Here is a 20,317-nt window from a genome sequence, read left to right on the forward strand (position 1 = left end):
AGTGATAAGGGGGGTTCACCCTAACTTTTTGTAATGTTAGGTGGGGATATGTGTACATACCGTACTCTAAAAAACTACGAGTACATACAAATTGACAAACTTATGATCAAAATCCATCAACAAGCTCCGGAGATATTAATCGCAGCATATCTATATTTGAAGAATCAATTTCATTTTTTGAGTGCACGGATTAATTCCCCTCCACCGACCACGGATCGATTTCGTTAGGACGTAATTTTTAAAGCTTTATTAACCACTTTGTTGAAGTTCAAAGTTCACTCAAACTTTTACACATAAACTATATACCTTGAGCTTCAAAATGGCGCTAGTTAGGTTGCTTAATTGTTATAAACAAAGTAGCTGTGCATTAAATACAAAAAGTGGCTAACTTTGACCGTAATTAACTTAGACGAAAAGTTTTTTTTTTGAAAATTCGTCTAAAAATACTAGCTTTTCAAATCCTAAAGTAGTTTTAATCTCGAGTCAATCTTAACAAAGATATTCAAACATTTTACATTAGTAAAATGTTTTCAGAATGATAAAAATGACTTTTTATTGATTTTTTTTAAATTCGTTGAAAACGTAACTATTCTTTCTTCACGTGGTTTCCACAGAACTGCTATATCATTCTTATTTTCTGAACAATCACATTGCAAAAAAAGCTCTTTGGGATAAATAAATTAAATAAAATTTAAAGTAATTGACGAATCATCTTAAACTTTTTTGAGCATTATATGGACTGTTTGACTCAACTTTTCATGCAATATGAAAGTCTAAAGGCCATTTTCGCAAAAGTTATAGCAAATTTTTTATTTTCGAAATTTTAGTTTTATTTTGAAATTTCCGAAGCAACAAATAATCTTACCAAAATTCAAAAACTGTCATTTTTAACCATTGCTCATCTACTAAAAGGAGGATACTATAAATAAGATATTTAATTACCGTATTTTTACCTGTAGCGATTTAAACGAAAAAACTGCCATTTTTGACGCTTATTTGTTAATAACTAAAATTCTCGTCTGAACTGTGAGGGGAATTTTTGTATTTATAGTGCATTAGGTATATAGTACCCAAAAAACCTATTTGCAATCTGGCTGCTCAAGTGTCTCGAACATGGTATATTTTTGCATTATTTCCCTGGCGTAGAGGTTGTAAGCAGTCGAGAAAATGCCTGTGTTTTGACAATTCGTTATGCATTGTTGTTAAATGACGACTTAAAGTAGCGACAGACAACCACAAACGCTTGACTTTTTGCTGCCGACTTCGACTTCAAAAAGTGGTTCGTTTGTAAGCGGCCTAAATTGTAGAAACTGTTTTATTTTAAATAACTTGTAGATGCGAACTTAAAATTTTATTGAAAACAATAACATAAATTATATACATATCAGCCTATTATAAGATCCATTTAAACTACTAAAACGGCAAACCTCCAGCAGGCCAATCAGCACAATTTGCTTTTCCTTTTTCTACCAAACATTTGACCAATTTCGTTGAAAAAGAACAGCTGTCCATTTTATTACCTATAACAACAAATAAAATAATAATAAGAAATAGAGGAGAAGAAATAGAAATTCAAACTACAATGGCATAAGCATTTGAGCAGAGACAAGAAAGAAACCATATAACAATATCCACGAAAAGGACAACAGCCATCTTAGGGGAGTGCAATTAGAACAAAAACATGCATTGTTTCGGAAAAATTCAAACAAGCTTATATTTCTCTAAAACTTTTTTTGTTAGTTTATATACGTGTTAAAATAAAAAGTTCTACTCGCAGATTTGGCCGCTAATTGTTTATTAATTGTTTAAAGAATAACAATTATTTTGTAAAAATAATTTTAAAAATATTGTTAAATTCATCATTTTACTTTGATCAAATATGTTTCTATTTTGTTTTTGATTATGCTGAATCCGAATATGGCATTGCAATTTGAAAATTCTTATACAGAAGCTCTTATACAGTGTGTCTGCGTAGCTAGGAACCACATGGAAAACTTTTTTATTATCAATTTTACAAAAAAAGTTATTCTTAATAAAATGCTCTGGATAGTCAAAAATCTAAAATTCAACCATCAGATATCAAATTTTATCAATTTTATACGAGTTATGTCAAAAATATGAATTTCGTTAAAGAGTAAAATACCTTTATATTCCAGAATATCAAAAAATGCTATTATGAAAAGTTGTTTGAAATTAGAAATTATGTCTAAATATACAATTACATCATTCTAATCGAAAAATTTTTTTTTCAATTTTTTCTCAAATTATGGATACGCATCATCATTTTATTACAATTATGATAACTATTTTATTATCACTTTTTCGAAAAAAAGTTATTCTTCATAAAATGCTCTCCCTGATCTAAAATCTAAGATACAACCATCAGATCTCAAACTTTTTTAATTTTATACGAGGTATATAAAAAATATAAATTTTTATTAAGAGTTAAGTGGCTTTATTATTCACAATATTTTAATTAGAAGGATGTAACTGAACAATAAAACAAAATTTTTAATTCCAAACAACTTTTTTTAATAACAATTTTCGATATTGTGAAATGTACCTAAAGGTACTTTACTCTTGAGTGAAATTCATATTTTTTGACATACCTCGTATAACATTAATTAAATTTGATATTTGATGATTGCATCTTAGATTTTTTAGAGTATTTTATAAAGAATATCTTTTTTTCGTAAAACTGATAATAAAAAAGTTATCAATAGGTTCCAAGTTACGCAGACATACTGTATAAGAGCTAAAAAATTTTTTTGCTGAACATTTATTATTGTTGAAGCTTCTTATTAAATGTATTATAGGTAATTTTTACAGAAAAAAGTTTTGATCACTTTGTATAAACATTTTTTTAGCTAGTAATTTTCGGTTTTTGTATTACATTTTTGTTGTCTTTCTTAATTTTCTTAAAAGGAAACAGTTTATTTAATTTCTAAAGTAAAATAATTAAGTGCATTTTAAAGATTACATCCTAAGCTTTAAAAAAGCACTTATAAAACTGTAATAGATCTGTTCAAACTTGAGTAATACCGTCTTAAAATGCTGGTAATTCTATAAAACTACGAAGATTTCAAAAATTACACATTTTTGAGACGTCATATCATTTGAATTAAATTTTTGAGATTTTTTTTGAATGAAACATCATTTAGTAAGATACTTGAAAGGTAAGTTGTGGAAAATTGAGAGTTTTATAAGAAAAATTGTGTTAGTTACACATTTTTAAATAATTTTTAAACAAAATTCATGTAAGGCTCATTTTCCGCCCACACCGTACTTATGCCCATACATTTTATTTCTTTCTATTATAACCATAAGATAGCTTAATTATTCTTCTTTCATGTTCAATTTATAAAATTTCATTTAATCCATTAGTTAAAAAATTACTTTAAAATAACTCAACCGTGCACTTCGCCGTACGTTAGTTTACAGTGCGCCAATGTTTGTGAGAAGGGTGACTTTAGCGTTATAAATAAAAAGTTCTAGAAGATACAGATTTAATTTTAGAAAATTCTTTATATAAGGTTTTTTTTTGTAAAATTTTCTGAATTTTTCAATGGTCAAGTCAGTTTTTTTTTAATTTATATTTTCGGAGTTATTTAAAAAACATCTAATTTCGTAGTTCATTTGTTTAATAAAAAATGAAGCACCCACTTCTCGAGTAGAACTTTTTGATATGTTGTTTATTAAACATTTCTTAATGAAATTACAAAAAGTTCTGTCTTGTTTGATTTTTTCCAAAGTGAAAATCTATATGCACTCCCCTATCTATCGACATAAAGATAGTCCTAAAATAAGAGAAAAGAGTAAGTTATAAAGATGTAATGGATACGGCAATAGATATATGCAACGGCGTAACCAGGATGATCCTAAGTGGGGGGTTAAAACTATTGGAGAGGGTGTTAAGCGTAGATATAATTATAAAGAACGCTAAAAAGCACACCAGACGAAAAGAAGCACGAGGAAGAAAATATTGAGTGATTCGCAATATGAAGTGATAAGACAGTAGAAGCCCAATAATCTGGACGTGGGTGCTTCACACTAAACCACACTATACACCTGTTCGTTCTCAGACACCAACTATAATATTTTGCACACACGTCATTCTTATAGTGAGGTCAACTCTACATCAACCGAACACCTGTAGAAAGAGTGAGGCACTACAACTACCTCGGCACCATAATAAATGAAGAATGGACCAATAACCAAGAAATAAGAGCGCGCATCGGAAAAGCTAGATCAACCTTCAACCGTATGGGGGCCTTTTTCAAGAGCCACAACCTTTCTCTTGGTATAAAAGTAAGAATGCTGAGATGGTACTTCTTCTCTGTCCCTTTTCCTGGTGTTGAATCATGGACCTTGAACGAAGATGTGTGCCGAAAATTGAAAGCATTTGAGATACGGCTATATCGGAGAATTCTTAAAATCCCATGGACTGCTCGGGTCACAAATGAGGAGATCCTTAGAAGAATGGGGAAGAACCGAGAGGTACTAACCGCCATCAAATCTCGAAAGTTGGAATACTTTGGACACATTATGCGAAATAATTCCAGATATGCCCTCCTACAAGCCATCTTTCAAGGAAAAATATTTGGAAAGCGAGGTCCAGGAAGAAGAAGACCATCCTGGTTAACGAACCTCAGAACCTGATTCAACACAACATCTGTGGAACTTTTCCGTGTTGCTGCAGATAAAGTGAAGATTGCTATGATGATCACCAACATTCGTTACGGATAGACACATCAAGAACAAGACGTCATTCTTCTTTGACACTCTTAGAGCCTCTGTTCTGTACTTACCTTCGTTTAGTTCTTGATAGCATTCATCTACTGTATCTTGAAAAAAATTTCGTAGTTCACGAGACGTTGCTGTTTTCAAAAGTCCTTCCAGAAGTTTAGAATGGTCTGGCATACCGTTGGTGTCCATCTGAAAATTAAAGTATTTTCTCTAATAAATTATAAATACAGTGTCATATGGTTAAAAGCCTTATTAGTCCATGTGGTGAGACCGCTCCCATCTGGAAAAATTTCTGATTCGGTTTCTTTGTGGATTCCTATTCAAAAATGTCCCCTTTAAACAAATCTGAAGGGTACCGGGTGGAATTTTTGGGCAGAAATTGTTTAAACAATTATTTATTTAAATAATTACAAAATATCACTTTTTTGACAAGAAGAATAATTTTTTAGGTTTTTTGGGCTATTCTAAACAAGAAAGGTATGTTTTAGTTTTCCCCAAAAATTGATAATTTTCGAGTTATAGACGATTTAAAATCTGAAAAATGCGAAAATACGCATTTTAAGGGCTTAAAAACTCATATTATATAAATTAGTATTTTTTTCTACAACCGCGTTAAAAATGCAATTTTTAGCACTCCATACGAGCGTTAAAAATGCTACTTTAAGGCACTAGTGCTTTAAAATTTTTTTAAGGCACTGCAGTTCGTATTGACCGTATATGCAATTTTGATGTAATGTCAAAAAAATATAAAATTGGAATGTCAGTCAAGTTCAAGTAAAAGTTTTTGTAGATATTGTCCTGTAATTACGTTTGTAGAAAAAATATTGTATGATATGCGTGTTAAAAAGTACATTTTTAAGGCACTCATGTGAATTGCAGAACTCGCTTTCGCTCATTCTGCAAACTTTCACATGCGTGTCTTAAACGTGTACTTTTAACACTTATATCATAAATAACTATTGAGGTTGCCCAGTAGGTACTTAAATTGTAGTTTAAAAATTCATTTTCAAGACAATGAAGAGTTATCGGGTGTAACCTTAATTTAGACCGCCGTTTTTTAGTTGTTAATTATGCGTGTCCATCCGATTTTTTTGCCGGTGCGGCGCGCTCTATTTCAAAAATCTCCTATTTTCCTTCTAAAAATATATTTTTTAGATTCTTTGGGACATTATAAATAAAATATGTGTTTTGTTATTTTTCTCAAAAGTTAATAGTTTTAAAGTTATAAGCGATTTAAAATTCGAAAAATGCGAAAATACGCATTTTCGGATTTTAAATCGCTTATAACTTTAAAACTATTAACTTTTGAGAAAAATGACAAGAAAACCTATTTTATTTAGAATGTTCCAAAGAATCTAAAAAATATATTTTTTGGAGGAAAATAGAAGATTTTTGGAAATAGTACGCGCCGCAACGGCAAAAAAATCCGGATGGACACGCATAATTAACAATTAAATAACAACGGTGAATGAATGTTTAAACTACAATTTAAGTACTTGACTACCTAAAATATACTAATTTAAATATGAGTTTTTAGGCCTTGAAAATGCGTATTTTAGCATTTTTCAGATTTTAAATCGTCTATAACTCGAAAACTATCCATTTTTGAGAAAAACCACAAGATAACTTTCTTGTTTAGAATGACCTAAAAAACCTAAAAAAATTTCCTAATTTCCAGGTCAAAAAAGGTGATCTATTGTATTTGCTTAAAAAATTTTTGTAAACAATTTCTGCCCAAAAATTCCGCCCGGCACCCTTCAGATTTGTTTAAAGGGGACATTTTTGAATAGGAATCCACAAAGAAACCGAATCAGTAATTTTTTCGGACGGGAGCGGTCTCACCAAATGGAATATATTAGCACTCAAGAAAGTTTAAGCAACACAAACGTTGAGTTAGATAGATATGTTTGTGTTCCCAAAAATGATATTTTTATAGATATTGAGCACTTAGATTGTTTAGTAATTGCTGAATTTAGAAAACAAAAAGAATATTGTCTTTAGAGCACATTTAAATACTTTGAAAGTACCTACAATGTCAATTCAAAGTATATTGTTTTTCTTTCTGTTCTAGTAGATAGTTTTCTGACAATTGACTGTGTTTAAAAGATTAGAAAATATCTGAATTAGAAGCTGGTTATATAGAGGAAGTTAGAAGACAATAATAATATCTAAATATGCCGCTAAACACAAAAACAAGTGATTTGATATGCTAAGAAGAAAGCAAAAAAAAATTACACAAGTTACCTGCACAATTATTATTTTATCACATATTCATAAAATGAGTGAAAGAAGATTTCGATATAAGTACAGCAACTAGATTCATTTAACAGCTTTGTTCTAAACCATCCCAAGAAGCAATTGGACGTAATATTACGACGTCTTAACGTTGGATTAAATGCCCCAACGTTAATACGCGACGTTGCGACGACGGTCAGAAAACCGCTATTTGCACCTAAGTGGGGAATAGAAATACGGGTTGCCTCGACGTCCCACGTCCCCCTCTCGACTTCTCAGCTCGAGAAATTTTATCGTCAAATTACGTTGGTTTTTTAGGACTTTGGTCTTGAAAAGTAATAGTATAATATTCTCTACCACAGAAGTACGGCCGACACACCTAATTGTTACCAAATAGGTTAATAATCTTGGAGGATATTAAATCATCACAAACTAAGATTCATGACGGCCTGTTGATACTTATTTAAGTAGGTTCCTACTCTATTCAGAATATAACCTAAGTGACTTGTATAATTATTTTATTAATCATCTGCCTCATTGCATAATGCGGTCGAAAATTTACAAACGCAAGGAAGTGTACTGTTAAACTAGGTATAAAAATTGCTAAAAACTGAAAGCGCCTCAGAAATTTACAGGTTAAATCGAACAAAACGGTAAAAATAGAAATAACCATCGTAATTATAAAAACCTATTATTATGTCGAGACTCATACAAAATTATCCTTGATTTATATATAAACAAAATTCCTTAATTAAAATCAAATATTCATTAAAATCTAGCAAAAAATTTGCCAAACATTATGTTTCAAAAAATGGCTGAACCATGGGGATCTTTCATTAATGGCGGATTTGACTCGCGACCAAAATTGCACTACATTTTAACTGATTTGGACAAGGACACCCCCTGCCGACCTTTAGTATAACCTATTTTTACGTTGCACACCTCGAATTTACCTATTGGTATACCTAATACGTCCTAAAGTAAGTGCAAACAACCTGGTCTTGACGACAGACTCCCGACGACCGGTCGTCGTCGTGAACACGCCTTAATCTGGTGGTAGATGCTTGTGTATGTACATCAGGCAGCACCAAAGGGTTTTATGAATGCATTTATTAATCTACTTATAGTTGGTTATTTTTATTTGTTGCATATGTTTACCTCATGAAAATCTTTAGTCCCATTTTGAGTAATTAGCTGTTCAGGTTCTGTATGTGCCATTTTCAAAAGTTTAGCTTTTTGTCTGTAAAAGGATGTTGAATGTCTAAAAGCTTTTGATTTCTTTTTTCCATGCATTTCCCCTTCATTTTGAGACATTCTTTTTCTCAAATAACAACTATATATTGTTTAACTATATAGGTTTTTCATTCAATAAATTGTTATTGTTAATATACTGTTTATAGAAAAACTAGAAAAACCAAGTGTAAAAAAGTAAGGTTATGTTATGCAATGTAATATCTGTCATATTATAGTCATACAAGTCAAGTCAGATAGGCCCTAATCAGCAAGAGCAAATTTTTACGTCGTTTTTTAGTTGGAAACTAAACAACCAATTGTCGAAAATTTACTTTACGACGTTGGAAGTCGTCGACGTTTTTTAGTAAATTACAGGTATCTTATAAAAAAACTTTGACTCAGGTTAACGTATACAACTTTACTTAAGTATTACGTTGTTATTACCTACGTTGTATTGTCGTTCTCACCTTCCCGCAAGTACACGCAGCAATCTACCATATACCTACTGAGAAAACACCCGACGTCTCCTGAACGTTGGGTTCGATACTAATAAATACTCTGTAATCCCCGACGTTGAGCAGTCGTTAAATGTCTTCCAGTAAATTACATTGTAGTATAGAGGTTATACCCGACGTCAGCTTAACGTTAAACCTTAACCTAATAATTAACGTTGGTATTCTCAACGTTGGATTGTCGTTGTCGTCTTCCCGAAAAATACCTCTACCATACTCGATAAAACACCAACGTCCTGTGAACGTTGGCATCTATCCTAAAAAATACGTTGTAATTCCCGACGTTGAGTAGTCGTTGATGTATGCCACTTAATTGCACTTATAGTACAGATAGGTTAAGACCGACGTCAGCTTAACGTCAAACCTTATCCTAATAATTGACGTCGTTATTCCCGATGTCGGTTGGTCATCAGATTATATGACTTATTAGCAGCAACGTTGGTCCATAGGAAAAACAGACGTTGTCCTTGGTTAAGGCTTATTCTGAACCAATTTTGTCCTTAAATTTAACGTCCCATTAAGACAAAATTGGTTGCAGGTCGTAAAATTGCTACTTGGGATGTCTTAAATATTGAACGTTTCATATAATGTGTCTCAAAAATTTATTTGGCATTGAGAAAGAGAAAGAAAAAAGAAGGAAAGCGATAAAGAGTGAGGAACGTAGTAGTAAATGACTCTAAAGTAACCAGTTCTTAGATTTATATTTTCTTAGGCCTATCGTTGATTTAAAAAAAAATTACGAATAATATGAACAAGGTGAATGCACATAACCCACTATGATCAAATATGGAAGTTCTTGGCTGATTAGAGGGATAAAAAATATGGAAGTTCTTGACTGGTTAGAGGGATATAGGTAAACTTTTCATACGGTGAGAGAAGAACGACCCAACCCGTTTTTGAACTTAAAATCAGTAACAGAGATGTGGTAGTCAGCACAGCAACACATACAACATTTTTAGGCACAGTTATAGACGCTAATTTAAGTTTCGATAAACACATAGATCATTTGTGTAAGCAGCTTAATAAGACGTATTTTGCGATAGCGGCATTAAAAAATGATATGCCATCAAGTACATTGATCTCTGTTTACTATGCGCAGGTATATTCTCGTATCGCGCAGAACATCATTATTTGGGGCAGAGCTTCCGAAAGTCTGCGCATTTTTCTCTTACAGAAGCGTATTATCAGACGAATTTTTGACATAAATTACCGTGACAGTTGTCGGGAAGTTTTCAGAAAGAAAAGAATTCTTACGGTACCTTCCGTGTATATATTATATAAACTGTTAACTTTTATTTTCCAGAAGGTTGAACTGTTTAAGAAAAATAGCGTTCTTCATTCACACTTTACGAGGAACTGTGACAAAATTGTGACTCTCATTTCTGTATTGCAGGGGACTTCAACCTACACTGTACTTGGTCTCATGATAATTTTTGTTCTACGGCAATTTCTGCTCCAGACGTTCCTTTAATCGAAGAAGATGCTATAAATATTATGAATCATATATGTTCCTATCAAAATCTTTTCCAACGCAATAACATCTATAATAATGTAAACTCATTACTTGATCTAGTTTTGGTTCATGATGAAAATTGCATTGTCGCAGAAGCTGATGAGGGATTAGTTGACCCCGATAGTTTCCACCCTCCTTTATGCTTTAATTTAAACCGCGGAGATGTTTTAACTGATGAAATGAAAGCTGAAGGCTTTTTCTACGACTTTAAATCAGCAAATTTTCAAGGTATTTCTGATTACTTAGACACAATATACTGGGATGAAATTTTCAGAGACAAAAGTTTAGATGATATGGTCAATATACTTTATGATGTCTTATATGGCGCTATCGATGTTTATGTACCAATGAAAAAGTTTTATACCGGCAATTTTCCTAAATGGTATACCCGAGAGTTAAGAAACTGCATCATTGCTAAAAAGAAAGCTCATAAGAAATTTAAAGTGACCAGGTTACCTCAAGACTATAATGAATTTTCTAGATTGAGGTCGATATGCAAGTCCTTATCAGGTCAAGCATACAATCAGTTTGTAGCAAACGTTGAACATACACTTCCTAGTAACATTAAAAGCTTCTGGAGGTTCGTAAATTCTAAAAGGAACAATAATAGCATTCCGAACACTTTAAACCATAATGGCCAAACCAGTTCCGATGGTCCTACCATAGCCAAGATGTTTGCTCAGTACTTTGCTGCAGTATATAGTGAGGACGAATGTCCTATTCCAAATAGTGCAAGGGCTAACACTAGTTTCAACATTACTGGTTGTGACTTATCTATTTCAGAGGTATATACCAAATTATCCCAGCTAAACATACATAAGGGTCCAGGGCCTGATGGAATCCCACCCAAGTTACTGAAATACTGTAGTTTTAATCTTGCTCGTCCCTTATTCTTTATTTTTCAAAAATCATTACAAACGAGTGAATTCCCTCCCGTTTGGAAAGTTAGTTTTATATCACCGATATTCAAGAATGGAGATAGAAGCGGGGTACAGAGCTACAGACCTATTAGTATCCTTAATACTATACCTAAACTATTCGAGAGTTTAATATGTGACAAAATTAAGCCTACTATACAAAATGTAATCATTGAACAACAGTATGGTTTTGTTATGGGGAGATCAACTGAAATGAACTTGTTAAATTATACCTCCTTCTTAAATGAAGCATTGGAAAGTAAACAACAGGTAGATGCGATTTATACAGATTTTTCCAAGGCATTCGATAGAGTCAACCATACGTTATTGTTACATAAGATCGAACAGTTGGGTTTCTCTGATCCTCTGCTTAGTTGGATTCGAAATTATCTATTAGATAGAAGGCAGATAGTTCGTATTAAGAATTATTTCTCTAATGAAATTATAGTTACATCGGGTGTACCTCAAGGCTCCCACTTAGGACCTATCCTTTTTAATTTATTTATAAATGACATAAATAAAAGCTTCAATTTTGCTCAATTTCTTCTATTTGCTGATGACCTTAAATTATTTCACATAATTACCTCTGATTTGGATCACTACAATTTGCAATCAGATCTTAATGGTCTTGTGGAATGGTGCTCACTTAATGGTATGGACTTAAATGCAAACAAATGCCATGCTATAACTTTTACTCGACTAAGACACTTTGAGAATAATTCTTACTTTATACGGGACACTAGGTTACAATTAGTTGACTCAGTTATAGATCTGGGTGTTATTCTTGATACTAACTTAAATTTCAACCTACACATTAATAGCATAGTTTCTAAGTCATTAAAGATGCTTGGCTTTGTTAAAAGATGCAGCTATGACTTTACGACTGGTCGTTCTTTAAAATTTCTTTATTGTTCTTTGGTTAGACCACATTTAGATTATGCATCATGTGTTTGGTCACCTCAATATAACTGTCATATTAATAAAATCGAACAAGTTCAGCGTAAATTCTTACGTTATTATGCTTATAAGATGCATCTCACTGGTCAAAGTTATGAGTTTTTACTGCAAATTATTCGACTTGACTCATTACAGAGTCGTCGTCAACATAAAGATCTTTGCTTCTTATATAACTTAATTCATGGTCATAAATTCTGTATCCCACTTTTAAATAAAATTGGTCTACATGTACCTTCAAGAACCACCCGTTCTGTGACCACCTTCCACGAGGTCATTAACCGCACAAATTATAGTTCAAGTTCCTATCTCTCTAAAACTCTTAAATTAGCAAACACATTATCTCCGCAAATTGATTTCTTTGTGAACGACTTTACTGCGTTTTCCACACAATTATATTTATACTTAACTTAATGTTCTAATTTCAAGACTGATTTGTCAACTACTGTTATTGTCTTTGTTCTAGGATAAGTTGTATTTGTCAATTTCAAAATGTTCTAGCTCTCAATTGTTGAATGAGAGCAAGTAAGTTTATTCTTATTATTGTTTGTTATGTATTTACCAATTTTGTATCTACTAGATCTTATTTTTCTAATTTGTGTGACATTTTAATTGTAAAAAATTTTAATTGTATCATGTACTAATGGACTTCGGTCCGTAAATGAATAATAAATAAATAAAAAAAAATTCGTTTGATGAAATGTAACCATGCCGGTTTTAAAAAATCCCCTCACTATACTGGCCCTTCTCTATTTAATAGACTACCGCTAAGTTTAAAAAATCAAAATAACTTAAGAAAATTTCAAAAAGAGCTGAAAGAGTTTTTGTTGAATAATGCATTTTATTCCTTGGAAGAATTCATCCAAGAGACATCTGGGTAGTCGCGGATATGAGAGTATTGTATAATTTCTGTTTTTTTGTTGTATTTTAAGTGTGCAAGTTATTTGTGAAATTTTTATGCTTTATTATGTAATATTTATTATGTAATTCTATATTGACTTACCTTCATACTTGTATGAAACAAAAGGTGAATAAATTATTTATTTATTTATTATTATTTATGAATAAAAGATATATTTTACCAGATCCATATTAGTGAAAACACATTGAATGAGGCAAGCTTCGTTTGAATCTCCATTATCTGGTTCCTCAGTTGTGTTACTATCTGTATCAGTTCCTGGTTTGGTCATTTTATCATCGACAGCTCTTTTTGTTTTAGCCACTGTACTGGAGTTGGAACCTAAATCATAAAAATATCATTAAATAAATATTTTTAAGAAACAATAAGACAATTAATATTTAGTCTTCTTAATATTGATTTAGCTTACCGTTCATGCTGTTGGTCATGGAATGTTCACCTTCCTCAGACGAACCCTCATCTGATTCATCCATCATTGCCATCTTCCAGAAATGCTCAGTTTCATTACTGTTTAAACATTGGCTTAGTGCTTGCCGAACATTCTCTCCGTTGTTATTTCCAAATTCACATTTAAGAGCCTACAGAACAACATTTTTTTTAATGTATGAAAAGAAGAAAGCGAATATTGCAAATTTAATAAATCTGTGTTATAAGTAAAAGAAAAAACAGGGAAGGAGTTTGGAGAACAATTAGAATTAGAGGTAGTTAGTGAAATCATAAACATGTTTATTAGTAAGACACCAAAAAAAAAAAGTAAAAGGAAAGCAATAAAATTATCTAGGAAAACTAGAAAAGGAAGCTACGGAAGGAACAGAAAATTTTATAATTGATGGATTCGACCGTTACTTGATGGAAGTTCATTTTATCTCACAATAAAACACTGAAAAACGTTTGTTTTCTATACTTCCACAAAATTTATTACAACTATGTTATTACTACAGCTGTTTTGGCAAAGTTTCACTTGAGAAAGGCACTTTGCCGAAACAGCTGTAGTAATAACATAGTTGTAATAAATTTTGTGGAAGTATAGAAAACAAACGTTTTTCAGTGTTTTATTGTGAGAGAAAATTTTATAACAGAAAAATAACTGAAATAATAAATTAAGAAAGCTAATTAATAATTAATGAAATTAACAAGAACAACAAGGCCAGAGTTATAACGTCAACATGAGAAACATAATGCATAGAACTAAATGGAGAAATCTGCCAACGAGACTCGTTCAGCCCATTGTTATTGAATATGGTGATAAATGAAATAATTCACGAAGGAAGAAAAGACATGAGTACCACATGGAAGCGCATAAAATTACGATAGTATGCTATGCCGATGATGCAGTACTAATTGCTGATAATGAGAATGACCTGCAAAGGCAGCTCCACACTTTTAATATCACAGCAAACAAACTTAATATGAGAATATCAGTAGAAAAAACTAAATGTATAGTGATCAGTAAAGAGCCGAGTAGATGCAAACTAGAAATAGACGGCAAAATTGTAGAACAAGTAATGAACTTTAATCACCTAGGAGTAGAGATCAGTAGTGACAGGAATATAAGAACAGATACCAAACAGTAAAAGCAGCAAGAGTCAGTGGTTGCCTCCGAGAAACTATATGGAGAAACAAATATCTGACCATGGAAGGCAAAATGAAAGTAAACAATACAACAGTAAAACCAATCCTAACATATGCAGCGGAGACAGGGACCGATACAAGAAAGACGAAACAACAAATCAACAATATCGAAATGAAAGTATTAAGATCAATAGTGGACATAACATTAAGAGACAGACAAAGCAACAGAAGTATACTCAAACAATGCAAAATTCAAAATATTAACAGGCGGATAAAAACAAGAAAACAAAATTGAACGAACATGTAAACCGAATGGGACCAGATAGATTAGCGAACATCTGTAAAAACAACAAGCTGTATAGCAGAAGACCCGTTGGAAGGCCGCTGAAAAGGTGAAAAGACAATGTACCGTCAACTGTCAACAACAACTGAAACAAAATAAGAGGGAGACAAACAGGAGTAATCCTAGTCGCACGAAGAAGAAAAGAAGAAAGATTCTACAGCTGTCACTGTCTTCCCATTCTCACGACTTCTCGCTATCTATCTCTGTTCTGCCCTTCTACTTCCACGACCCCCTGCATGGGTCTGCCACTTTTTCTCCTCATTGGACACAACCTGTTATTTTAGAAATACATATATTCCTATCTGTTCTTCTGACATGCCCATACCAATTTAGTTTTTTTCATGAATACATTCTACCACATTCTCCTTTACTTAGTCAACCCCATTAACCTTTTAATTTCTCCCTTCTGATTTTATCCATTTCTGTAACCATGCAACTCCTCCAATATTCCATTTGATATAAGGAACATTACACGACAAATAATCAGTATCTTAAGGACTTCAAAACGAAAAAAAATTACAGGGTGTTCCATTTACAATAAGAAAGTTCATTAGATTTCCAAAAAAAAACGAAATATCTGACAACAATGTAAATACCATCATAATATCGGCTGCATTGCAAGAGCCGTACTAACTAAAACGTATAAAAATCGTGCAAAAGTAAAAAACAAATAAAGTTCATTAGATTTCCAGAACAACGGAAGATCTGACAACAATGTAAATACCATCATAATATCGGCAGCATTGCAAGAGCCGTACTAACTAAAACCTATAAAAATCCTGCAAGCCGTTTCTGGGTTAATTGAGGCGTTCCATATATAAAACTGACTCTGTATAACACTGATTATTATACTTATTTTTTTACTTACCTCTAAAGATCCTGCAACACATAACACTAAAAAAACAACAAAATATTCCATGATTCAACACAGTCAAGAAAGGTGCAATGCAAACCACGAGAGCAGATATTTGTTTTATAGTGAGAAGAAGCTCACTTATCAGATATTTATTTCAATTATAATAGGATCTATGCCAAATTAACAGAATAAACAAACACTAATGAGATCAGGAATGGATAATGAACGCGAGACCAATTTGTCAATCAATTTCTTTCAGATACAATATTGATACATCCGGTCATTATTCCATTAAACTTGTTAAATTAAGCTGTTTGTGTATATTGGTTAAAAATTTAAGGTCTTCTATTGTTGTTACATTTAATGTATTACAGAAATCCAATTAATATATAATTAGGATTTCGTCTAGAACGTAGAAGGATGTTGGTGAGGACAACAGAGGATCAACACATTCACGTAGCAATGTAGTAATGGGCTACCAGAACGTTAGGATTCTTCTTCTTGTAGTGCCTATCTTTCGGATGTTGGCGACCATCATGGCAATCTGTACTTTACACACTGCTACTTTGGAAATATTTGTAGTTGTTGTGTTGAACCAGGTACGTAGATTCTTCAGCCAGGAAATTCTTCGCCTTCCTGGTCCTCGTTTTCCTTCCACTTTTCCTTGTAAGATTAGTTGCAGCAGTCCATATCTTTCGCTGTTTCTCATGATGTGGCCGAGGTATTCGATTTTGGCTGCCTTTATTGTGGTTAACAGCTCTTTTTCTTTTTTGCATTCTCAGCAAGACACCCTGATTAGTAACGTGGTCGGTGTAAGATACCTTTAGGATTCGACGATAAAGCCACATTTCGAAAGCCTCAATTTTCTTGCAGGTGGTGTCTGTGAGAGCCCACGACTCAACTCCGTACAACAGTAAAAACGTTAGGATGGGATAGGGTAAAGTTGGCCAACACGTGGATAACTATAGGTTAGGGATAGATGTGTAATCGATTGATAAAGTTTTGTCACAGAAGATTTAAACAAAAGGAAAGAACAAAAAACCAAAGTAAAAAACCAGTATGGGGTGGTTTTTAGATATACTGTACTTCCTTTGCTTTCGTCTTCCTCCGATACATGGAATAAGAATGGAAGTTGTTTGATTATTCTCCCGTTCTTTGGTAAACTGTATTTTGTGGTGGATATGTGTTGCAAGAATGTGTTCAATTTTCTTCTAAATGTGTCCAGATAATATAAAAAATTTTGCTATTACGGGTGACAGTGGTGAACCTATCGGTGTTCCTTCAACTTCTTTGTAAACCACAGACTAATACGTTTGAAACTTCAGAATAAATACGACAGATACAAAAGAATCGCGGAGGACAACACGGTGATAAGATCTCACCAAAATTGGTCCTAATTCTACTGGAATATGTGTTTAATGAACTTGAAAGAAAGAGCAAGATATTTATTTAGAGCCGAGTTTAGATAGAAACAGATTTGCCAATGTAGTCACTAACCTCCACTAAAGGAGACAGCACTACAATAAGAAGAAGAAAGAGCAAGAGTAGGAGAATAATGAAATCCCTTAAGCCGTGAGTTCGTGTTATGTGTAAAAGTATTATAAGATATGAAAGTATACATATATAGATAACAGAAACCCAACAAGACAAAACAAATACAAAAAGGGAGAATATCACTTGTAATCAGGTACTTGTGCACAAGGAATAAGCCCAGAAAATTAGGTTTTCATACTTTATTATTGCTTTTATTTGTTTGCTTTTATTCGGATTTATTTAGGTTGTAATAGTAATTGCTTGTTTCCCAGATATTTTGTTGTCTATTCGCTTTACTTCATTTATTCGGTCATTTTAAGTCGTTTGTATCTTTATCTTAACTTCAATTTATTTAACGTTTATTCATTAACTTTGCTTAATTCATTCTATTGTATTTCCCTTAGTCAGGCTTGTGCCTTCTTATTCATATTATTATTTATATTTGTCGGTATTTAATTTAGTTGTACGTAGCAAGCGTACTTAACCATTTGGTACAGGTAGTCTCATGTGAGTTGTACCCTATATTATGTAAGTAAGAGGTATTAAATTTTGTAACATACATATTATAACAGGACTGTTGTAATATTGTATATCCTGTTAAAGTATAACCTTGTCATGTTAGAGTCACATACTATTCAATTTTTAACTCGGAGATTGTGCAAATCTATACTCTGTCTACCGAACAGACGGAGTAATCAAGTGAATAAATCATAATATTTCTTCAAAATACCTTAACTCACGGCCTTGTACACAATGCCGATAACACTAATTACCGAATACCTTGTTATCGGTATTGTGTAGAAGGCCGTGCGTTAAGGTATTTGGAAGAAATATTGTGATTTATTCACGTGATTACTCCGTCTGTTGGGTAGACGGAGTATAGGTAGTTATTTTTAATAAATATTTACTTATTTTGTATATCATTTATTCTTATTATTCCTTTATGTTCACATTTGCTGATTTAATATATTTAATATTTGGCAGCAGTGTAAGATACCTGGGAAAGTGATCGGAGATCATTTCCAAGCGCCAATGATTTGTTTGATTTTATTAAATTTGTTCATCATTAACAATTATTCATCTTTATTCATCTTCAGTACATCATTCTTATCTTAATATTTCCATTCTTAGTCAACATCACTATCTACTTTCAGCTACCGTCTTCGACAGGCATGCAGATTGGCCGTATCCATCCTTGAGTGTCAAGTTGTCGTTCTCTTACATATATCGCTAGCCTAACTCCATTCAGTTTGCCTCTGTCTATTTTGTTACTTTAGCTTCTCCAACGAGAAGCTATTTTCTTTCTATTTTCATTTTTTCTTCCATTAGTTACATCTAGTTTTCTTTCTCTTTTCATTTTTGTTAATTTTGCTACTCATTAGTTTTTTCTTTTTTCTTACTTCTGTTGGAGTTTATCATTCTCTTTACTTTCACTCCAACAGAAGCTTTCTTTTTTGTTACATTGGCTAACTTAAGTATAACTCACATGCTAAGCTACCAAAAACCATTTTCAATTTCGTTGCAAAACGAAAATACAGCCGCATCATATTCTAGTCCAATCAGAGACTGCAGCAAGCACCTCTACCGGTTTCGAAACTTATTAGTCTCTCATCAGGAGGCACATATGCTGCTCTCTCTGATCCAACCAAAACAAACCCCGGTGTGCAGTCACGGATTGCAACGAACGAAATGGCATAGATGCCCTAGCGGCAACTGCTAACAAAAGACTAAGTTTTCAATCCAATGGCATATAAAACAACATAATGTTATTCTACAGCCCACTAGACTGAAAACAATGGGAACCTTCTCTGGTTACACCTCCGAGGCTTCTACAATTTGCAAGCCATAACGGATGCTGAGACTAAGGAAGATGAGGGAATTTTACCATTTATAATTCACGTACCATCTTCCTCTTCTTAAAATTCCCTCATCTTCCTTAGTCTCAGCATCCGTTATGGCTTGCAAATTGTAGAAGCCTCGGAGGTGTAACCAGAGAAGGTTCCCATTGTTTTCAGTCGGGTGAGATGTAGAATAACATTATGTTGTTTTATATGCCATTGGATTGAAAATTTGGTCTTTTAATCTAGGATTATTTAAAACATACATGTTCTTTAAAACAATGTATGTCAACATTTTAAAGGGTCTTTACCCATATATTTTCAATTTTGGTAGCTTGGCATGTGAGCATCCTGTGAGTATATCCTAAACTTCATAGGTTATACTTATTTTAGGGTCAGCACTGATGATGATCTGTATTAAAATCGAAAACGTTCTACATATGTGATGTAGCCCTTTAAGAGAATTTTAATAAATTATATACCTTTTATAAAGGGTTTTAATTAATTTTTGGATATTTTTAAACTATTTTTACTTATTTTAGTTAATAATCCACCTTCACACATTTTTTTACTTGTAGCTGCAGTCGAAAATAGATCAGATGCGACAAGATCGAGAGGAGGTCTGCAGTTTCATTTGGAATGATATCGAAGCCATGGTTCAAGAATATATCGAAAGAACAGATCCAAGACGGATGCATCTTGCTGAACTGAAGATTCTGGATTCCGAAACAGCAATCGAAGTTGTTCAAAATAAGGAACGAATTCAACAAGAAGAGGTAAAACCATTATCATCCTTTTTAAATCGTTAAAATGAATGTTTGTTGCCAGTTTATTTCTTCTTCTTCTTCCTCGGATTTTTTCCATTATGACTTTTCTGTTCTCATCCCCACATCACTCTATTTTCCCAGTCGTACGTTTTCCACCTTGTAGCAGGTCTTAGCCTCAGTCTTCTTCCCGGCGGGTCCCAGTTCAATATTCTTTTCGGCCACCTTCGGTCTAGAATTCTTTGTACATGCTCATACCACTGCAGGGCTCTGTTTTCCAAGTTTTTTGTAGTTGAGAATTCTACTTCCATTCTGTTCCATATTTCCTCTGTTCTTATTATATCCTTTCTGATGATTTGTAGACATGTTCTCATAAAGTCCA

At 32.8% G+C, this 20,317-nt stretch overlaps 2 protein-coding genes across 4 annotated transcripts in view; one reads left to right on the top strand and one right to left on the bottom strand.

Annotated features, from left to right (window-relative positions):
* The window catches only part of LOC126884789 (dynein regulatory complex subunit 2), a 73,116-nt gene that overhangs the window by 46,140 nt on the left and 6,659 nt on the right, over nt 1–20,317 (top strand). For all 3 annotated transcript variants that reach the window (XM_050651023.1, XM_050651021.1, XM_050651022.1), the window contains exon 4: nt 19,750–19,947. In XM_050651023.1, the coding sequence (XP_050506980.1) occupies nt 19,750–19,947 (198 nt within the window). The remainder of the gene's footprint in view (nt 1–19,749; nt 19,948–20,317) is intronic.
* On the bottom strand, nt 1,330–15,980 carry LOC126884795 (odorant-binding protein 59a). The gene is made up of 5 exons (XM_050651031.1): nt 15,813–15,980; nt 13,439–13,607; nt 13,193–13,350; nt 4,809–4,935; nt 1,330–1,520 (listed from the first exon to the last, which is right to left on the bottom strand). The coding sequence occupies exons 1-5, from the start codon at nt 15,861–15,863 to the stop codon at nt 1,414–1,416; spliced, it is 612 nt and encodes a 203-aa protein (XP_050506988.1). The 5' UTR covers nt 15,864–15,980; the 3' UTR covers nt 1,330–1,413.

The sequence above is a fragment of the Diabrotica virgifera genome, chromosome 5 (genome assembly GCF_917563875.1).
Source record: "Diabrotica virgifera virgifera chromosome 5, PGI_DIABVI_V3a".
Classification (NCBI taxonomy): Eukaryota; Metazoa; Arthropoda; class Insecta; order Coleoptera; family Chrysomelidae; genus Diabrotica; species Diabrotica virgifera.

Excerpts from the sequence above, each read along its gene's own strand:
- LOC126884795 (XM_050651031.1), bottom strand. The coding sequence starts at position 15,863 with ATGGAATATTTTGTTGTTTTTTTAGTGTTATGTGTTGCAGGATCTTTA. Across the intron at positions 13,608-15,812 it reads GTGTTGCAGGATCTTTAGAG|GCTCTTAAATGTGAATTTGG; the intron begins GTAAGTAAAAAA and ends GTTGTTCTGTAG. Across the intron at positions 4,936-13,192 it reads TTTTCACTAATATGGATCTG|ATGGACACCAACGGTATGCC; the intron begins GTAAAATATATC and ends TTTAATTTTCAG.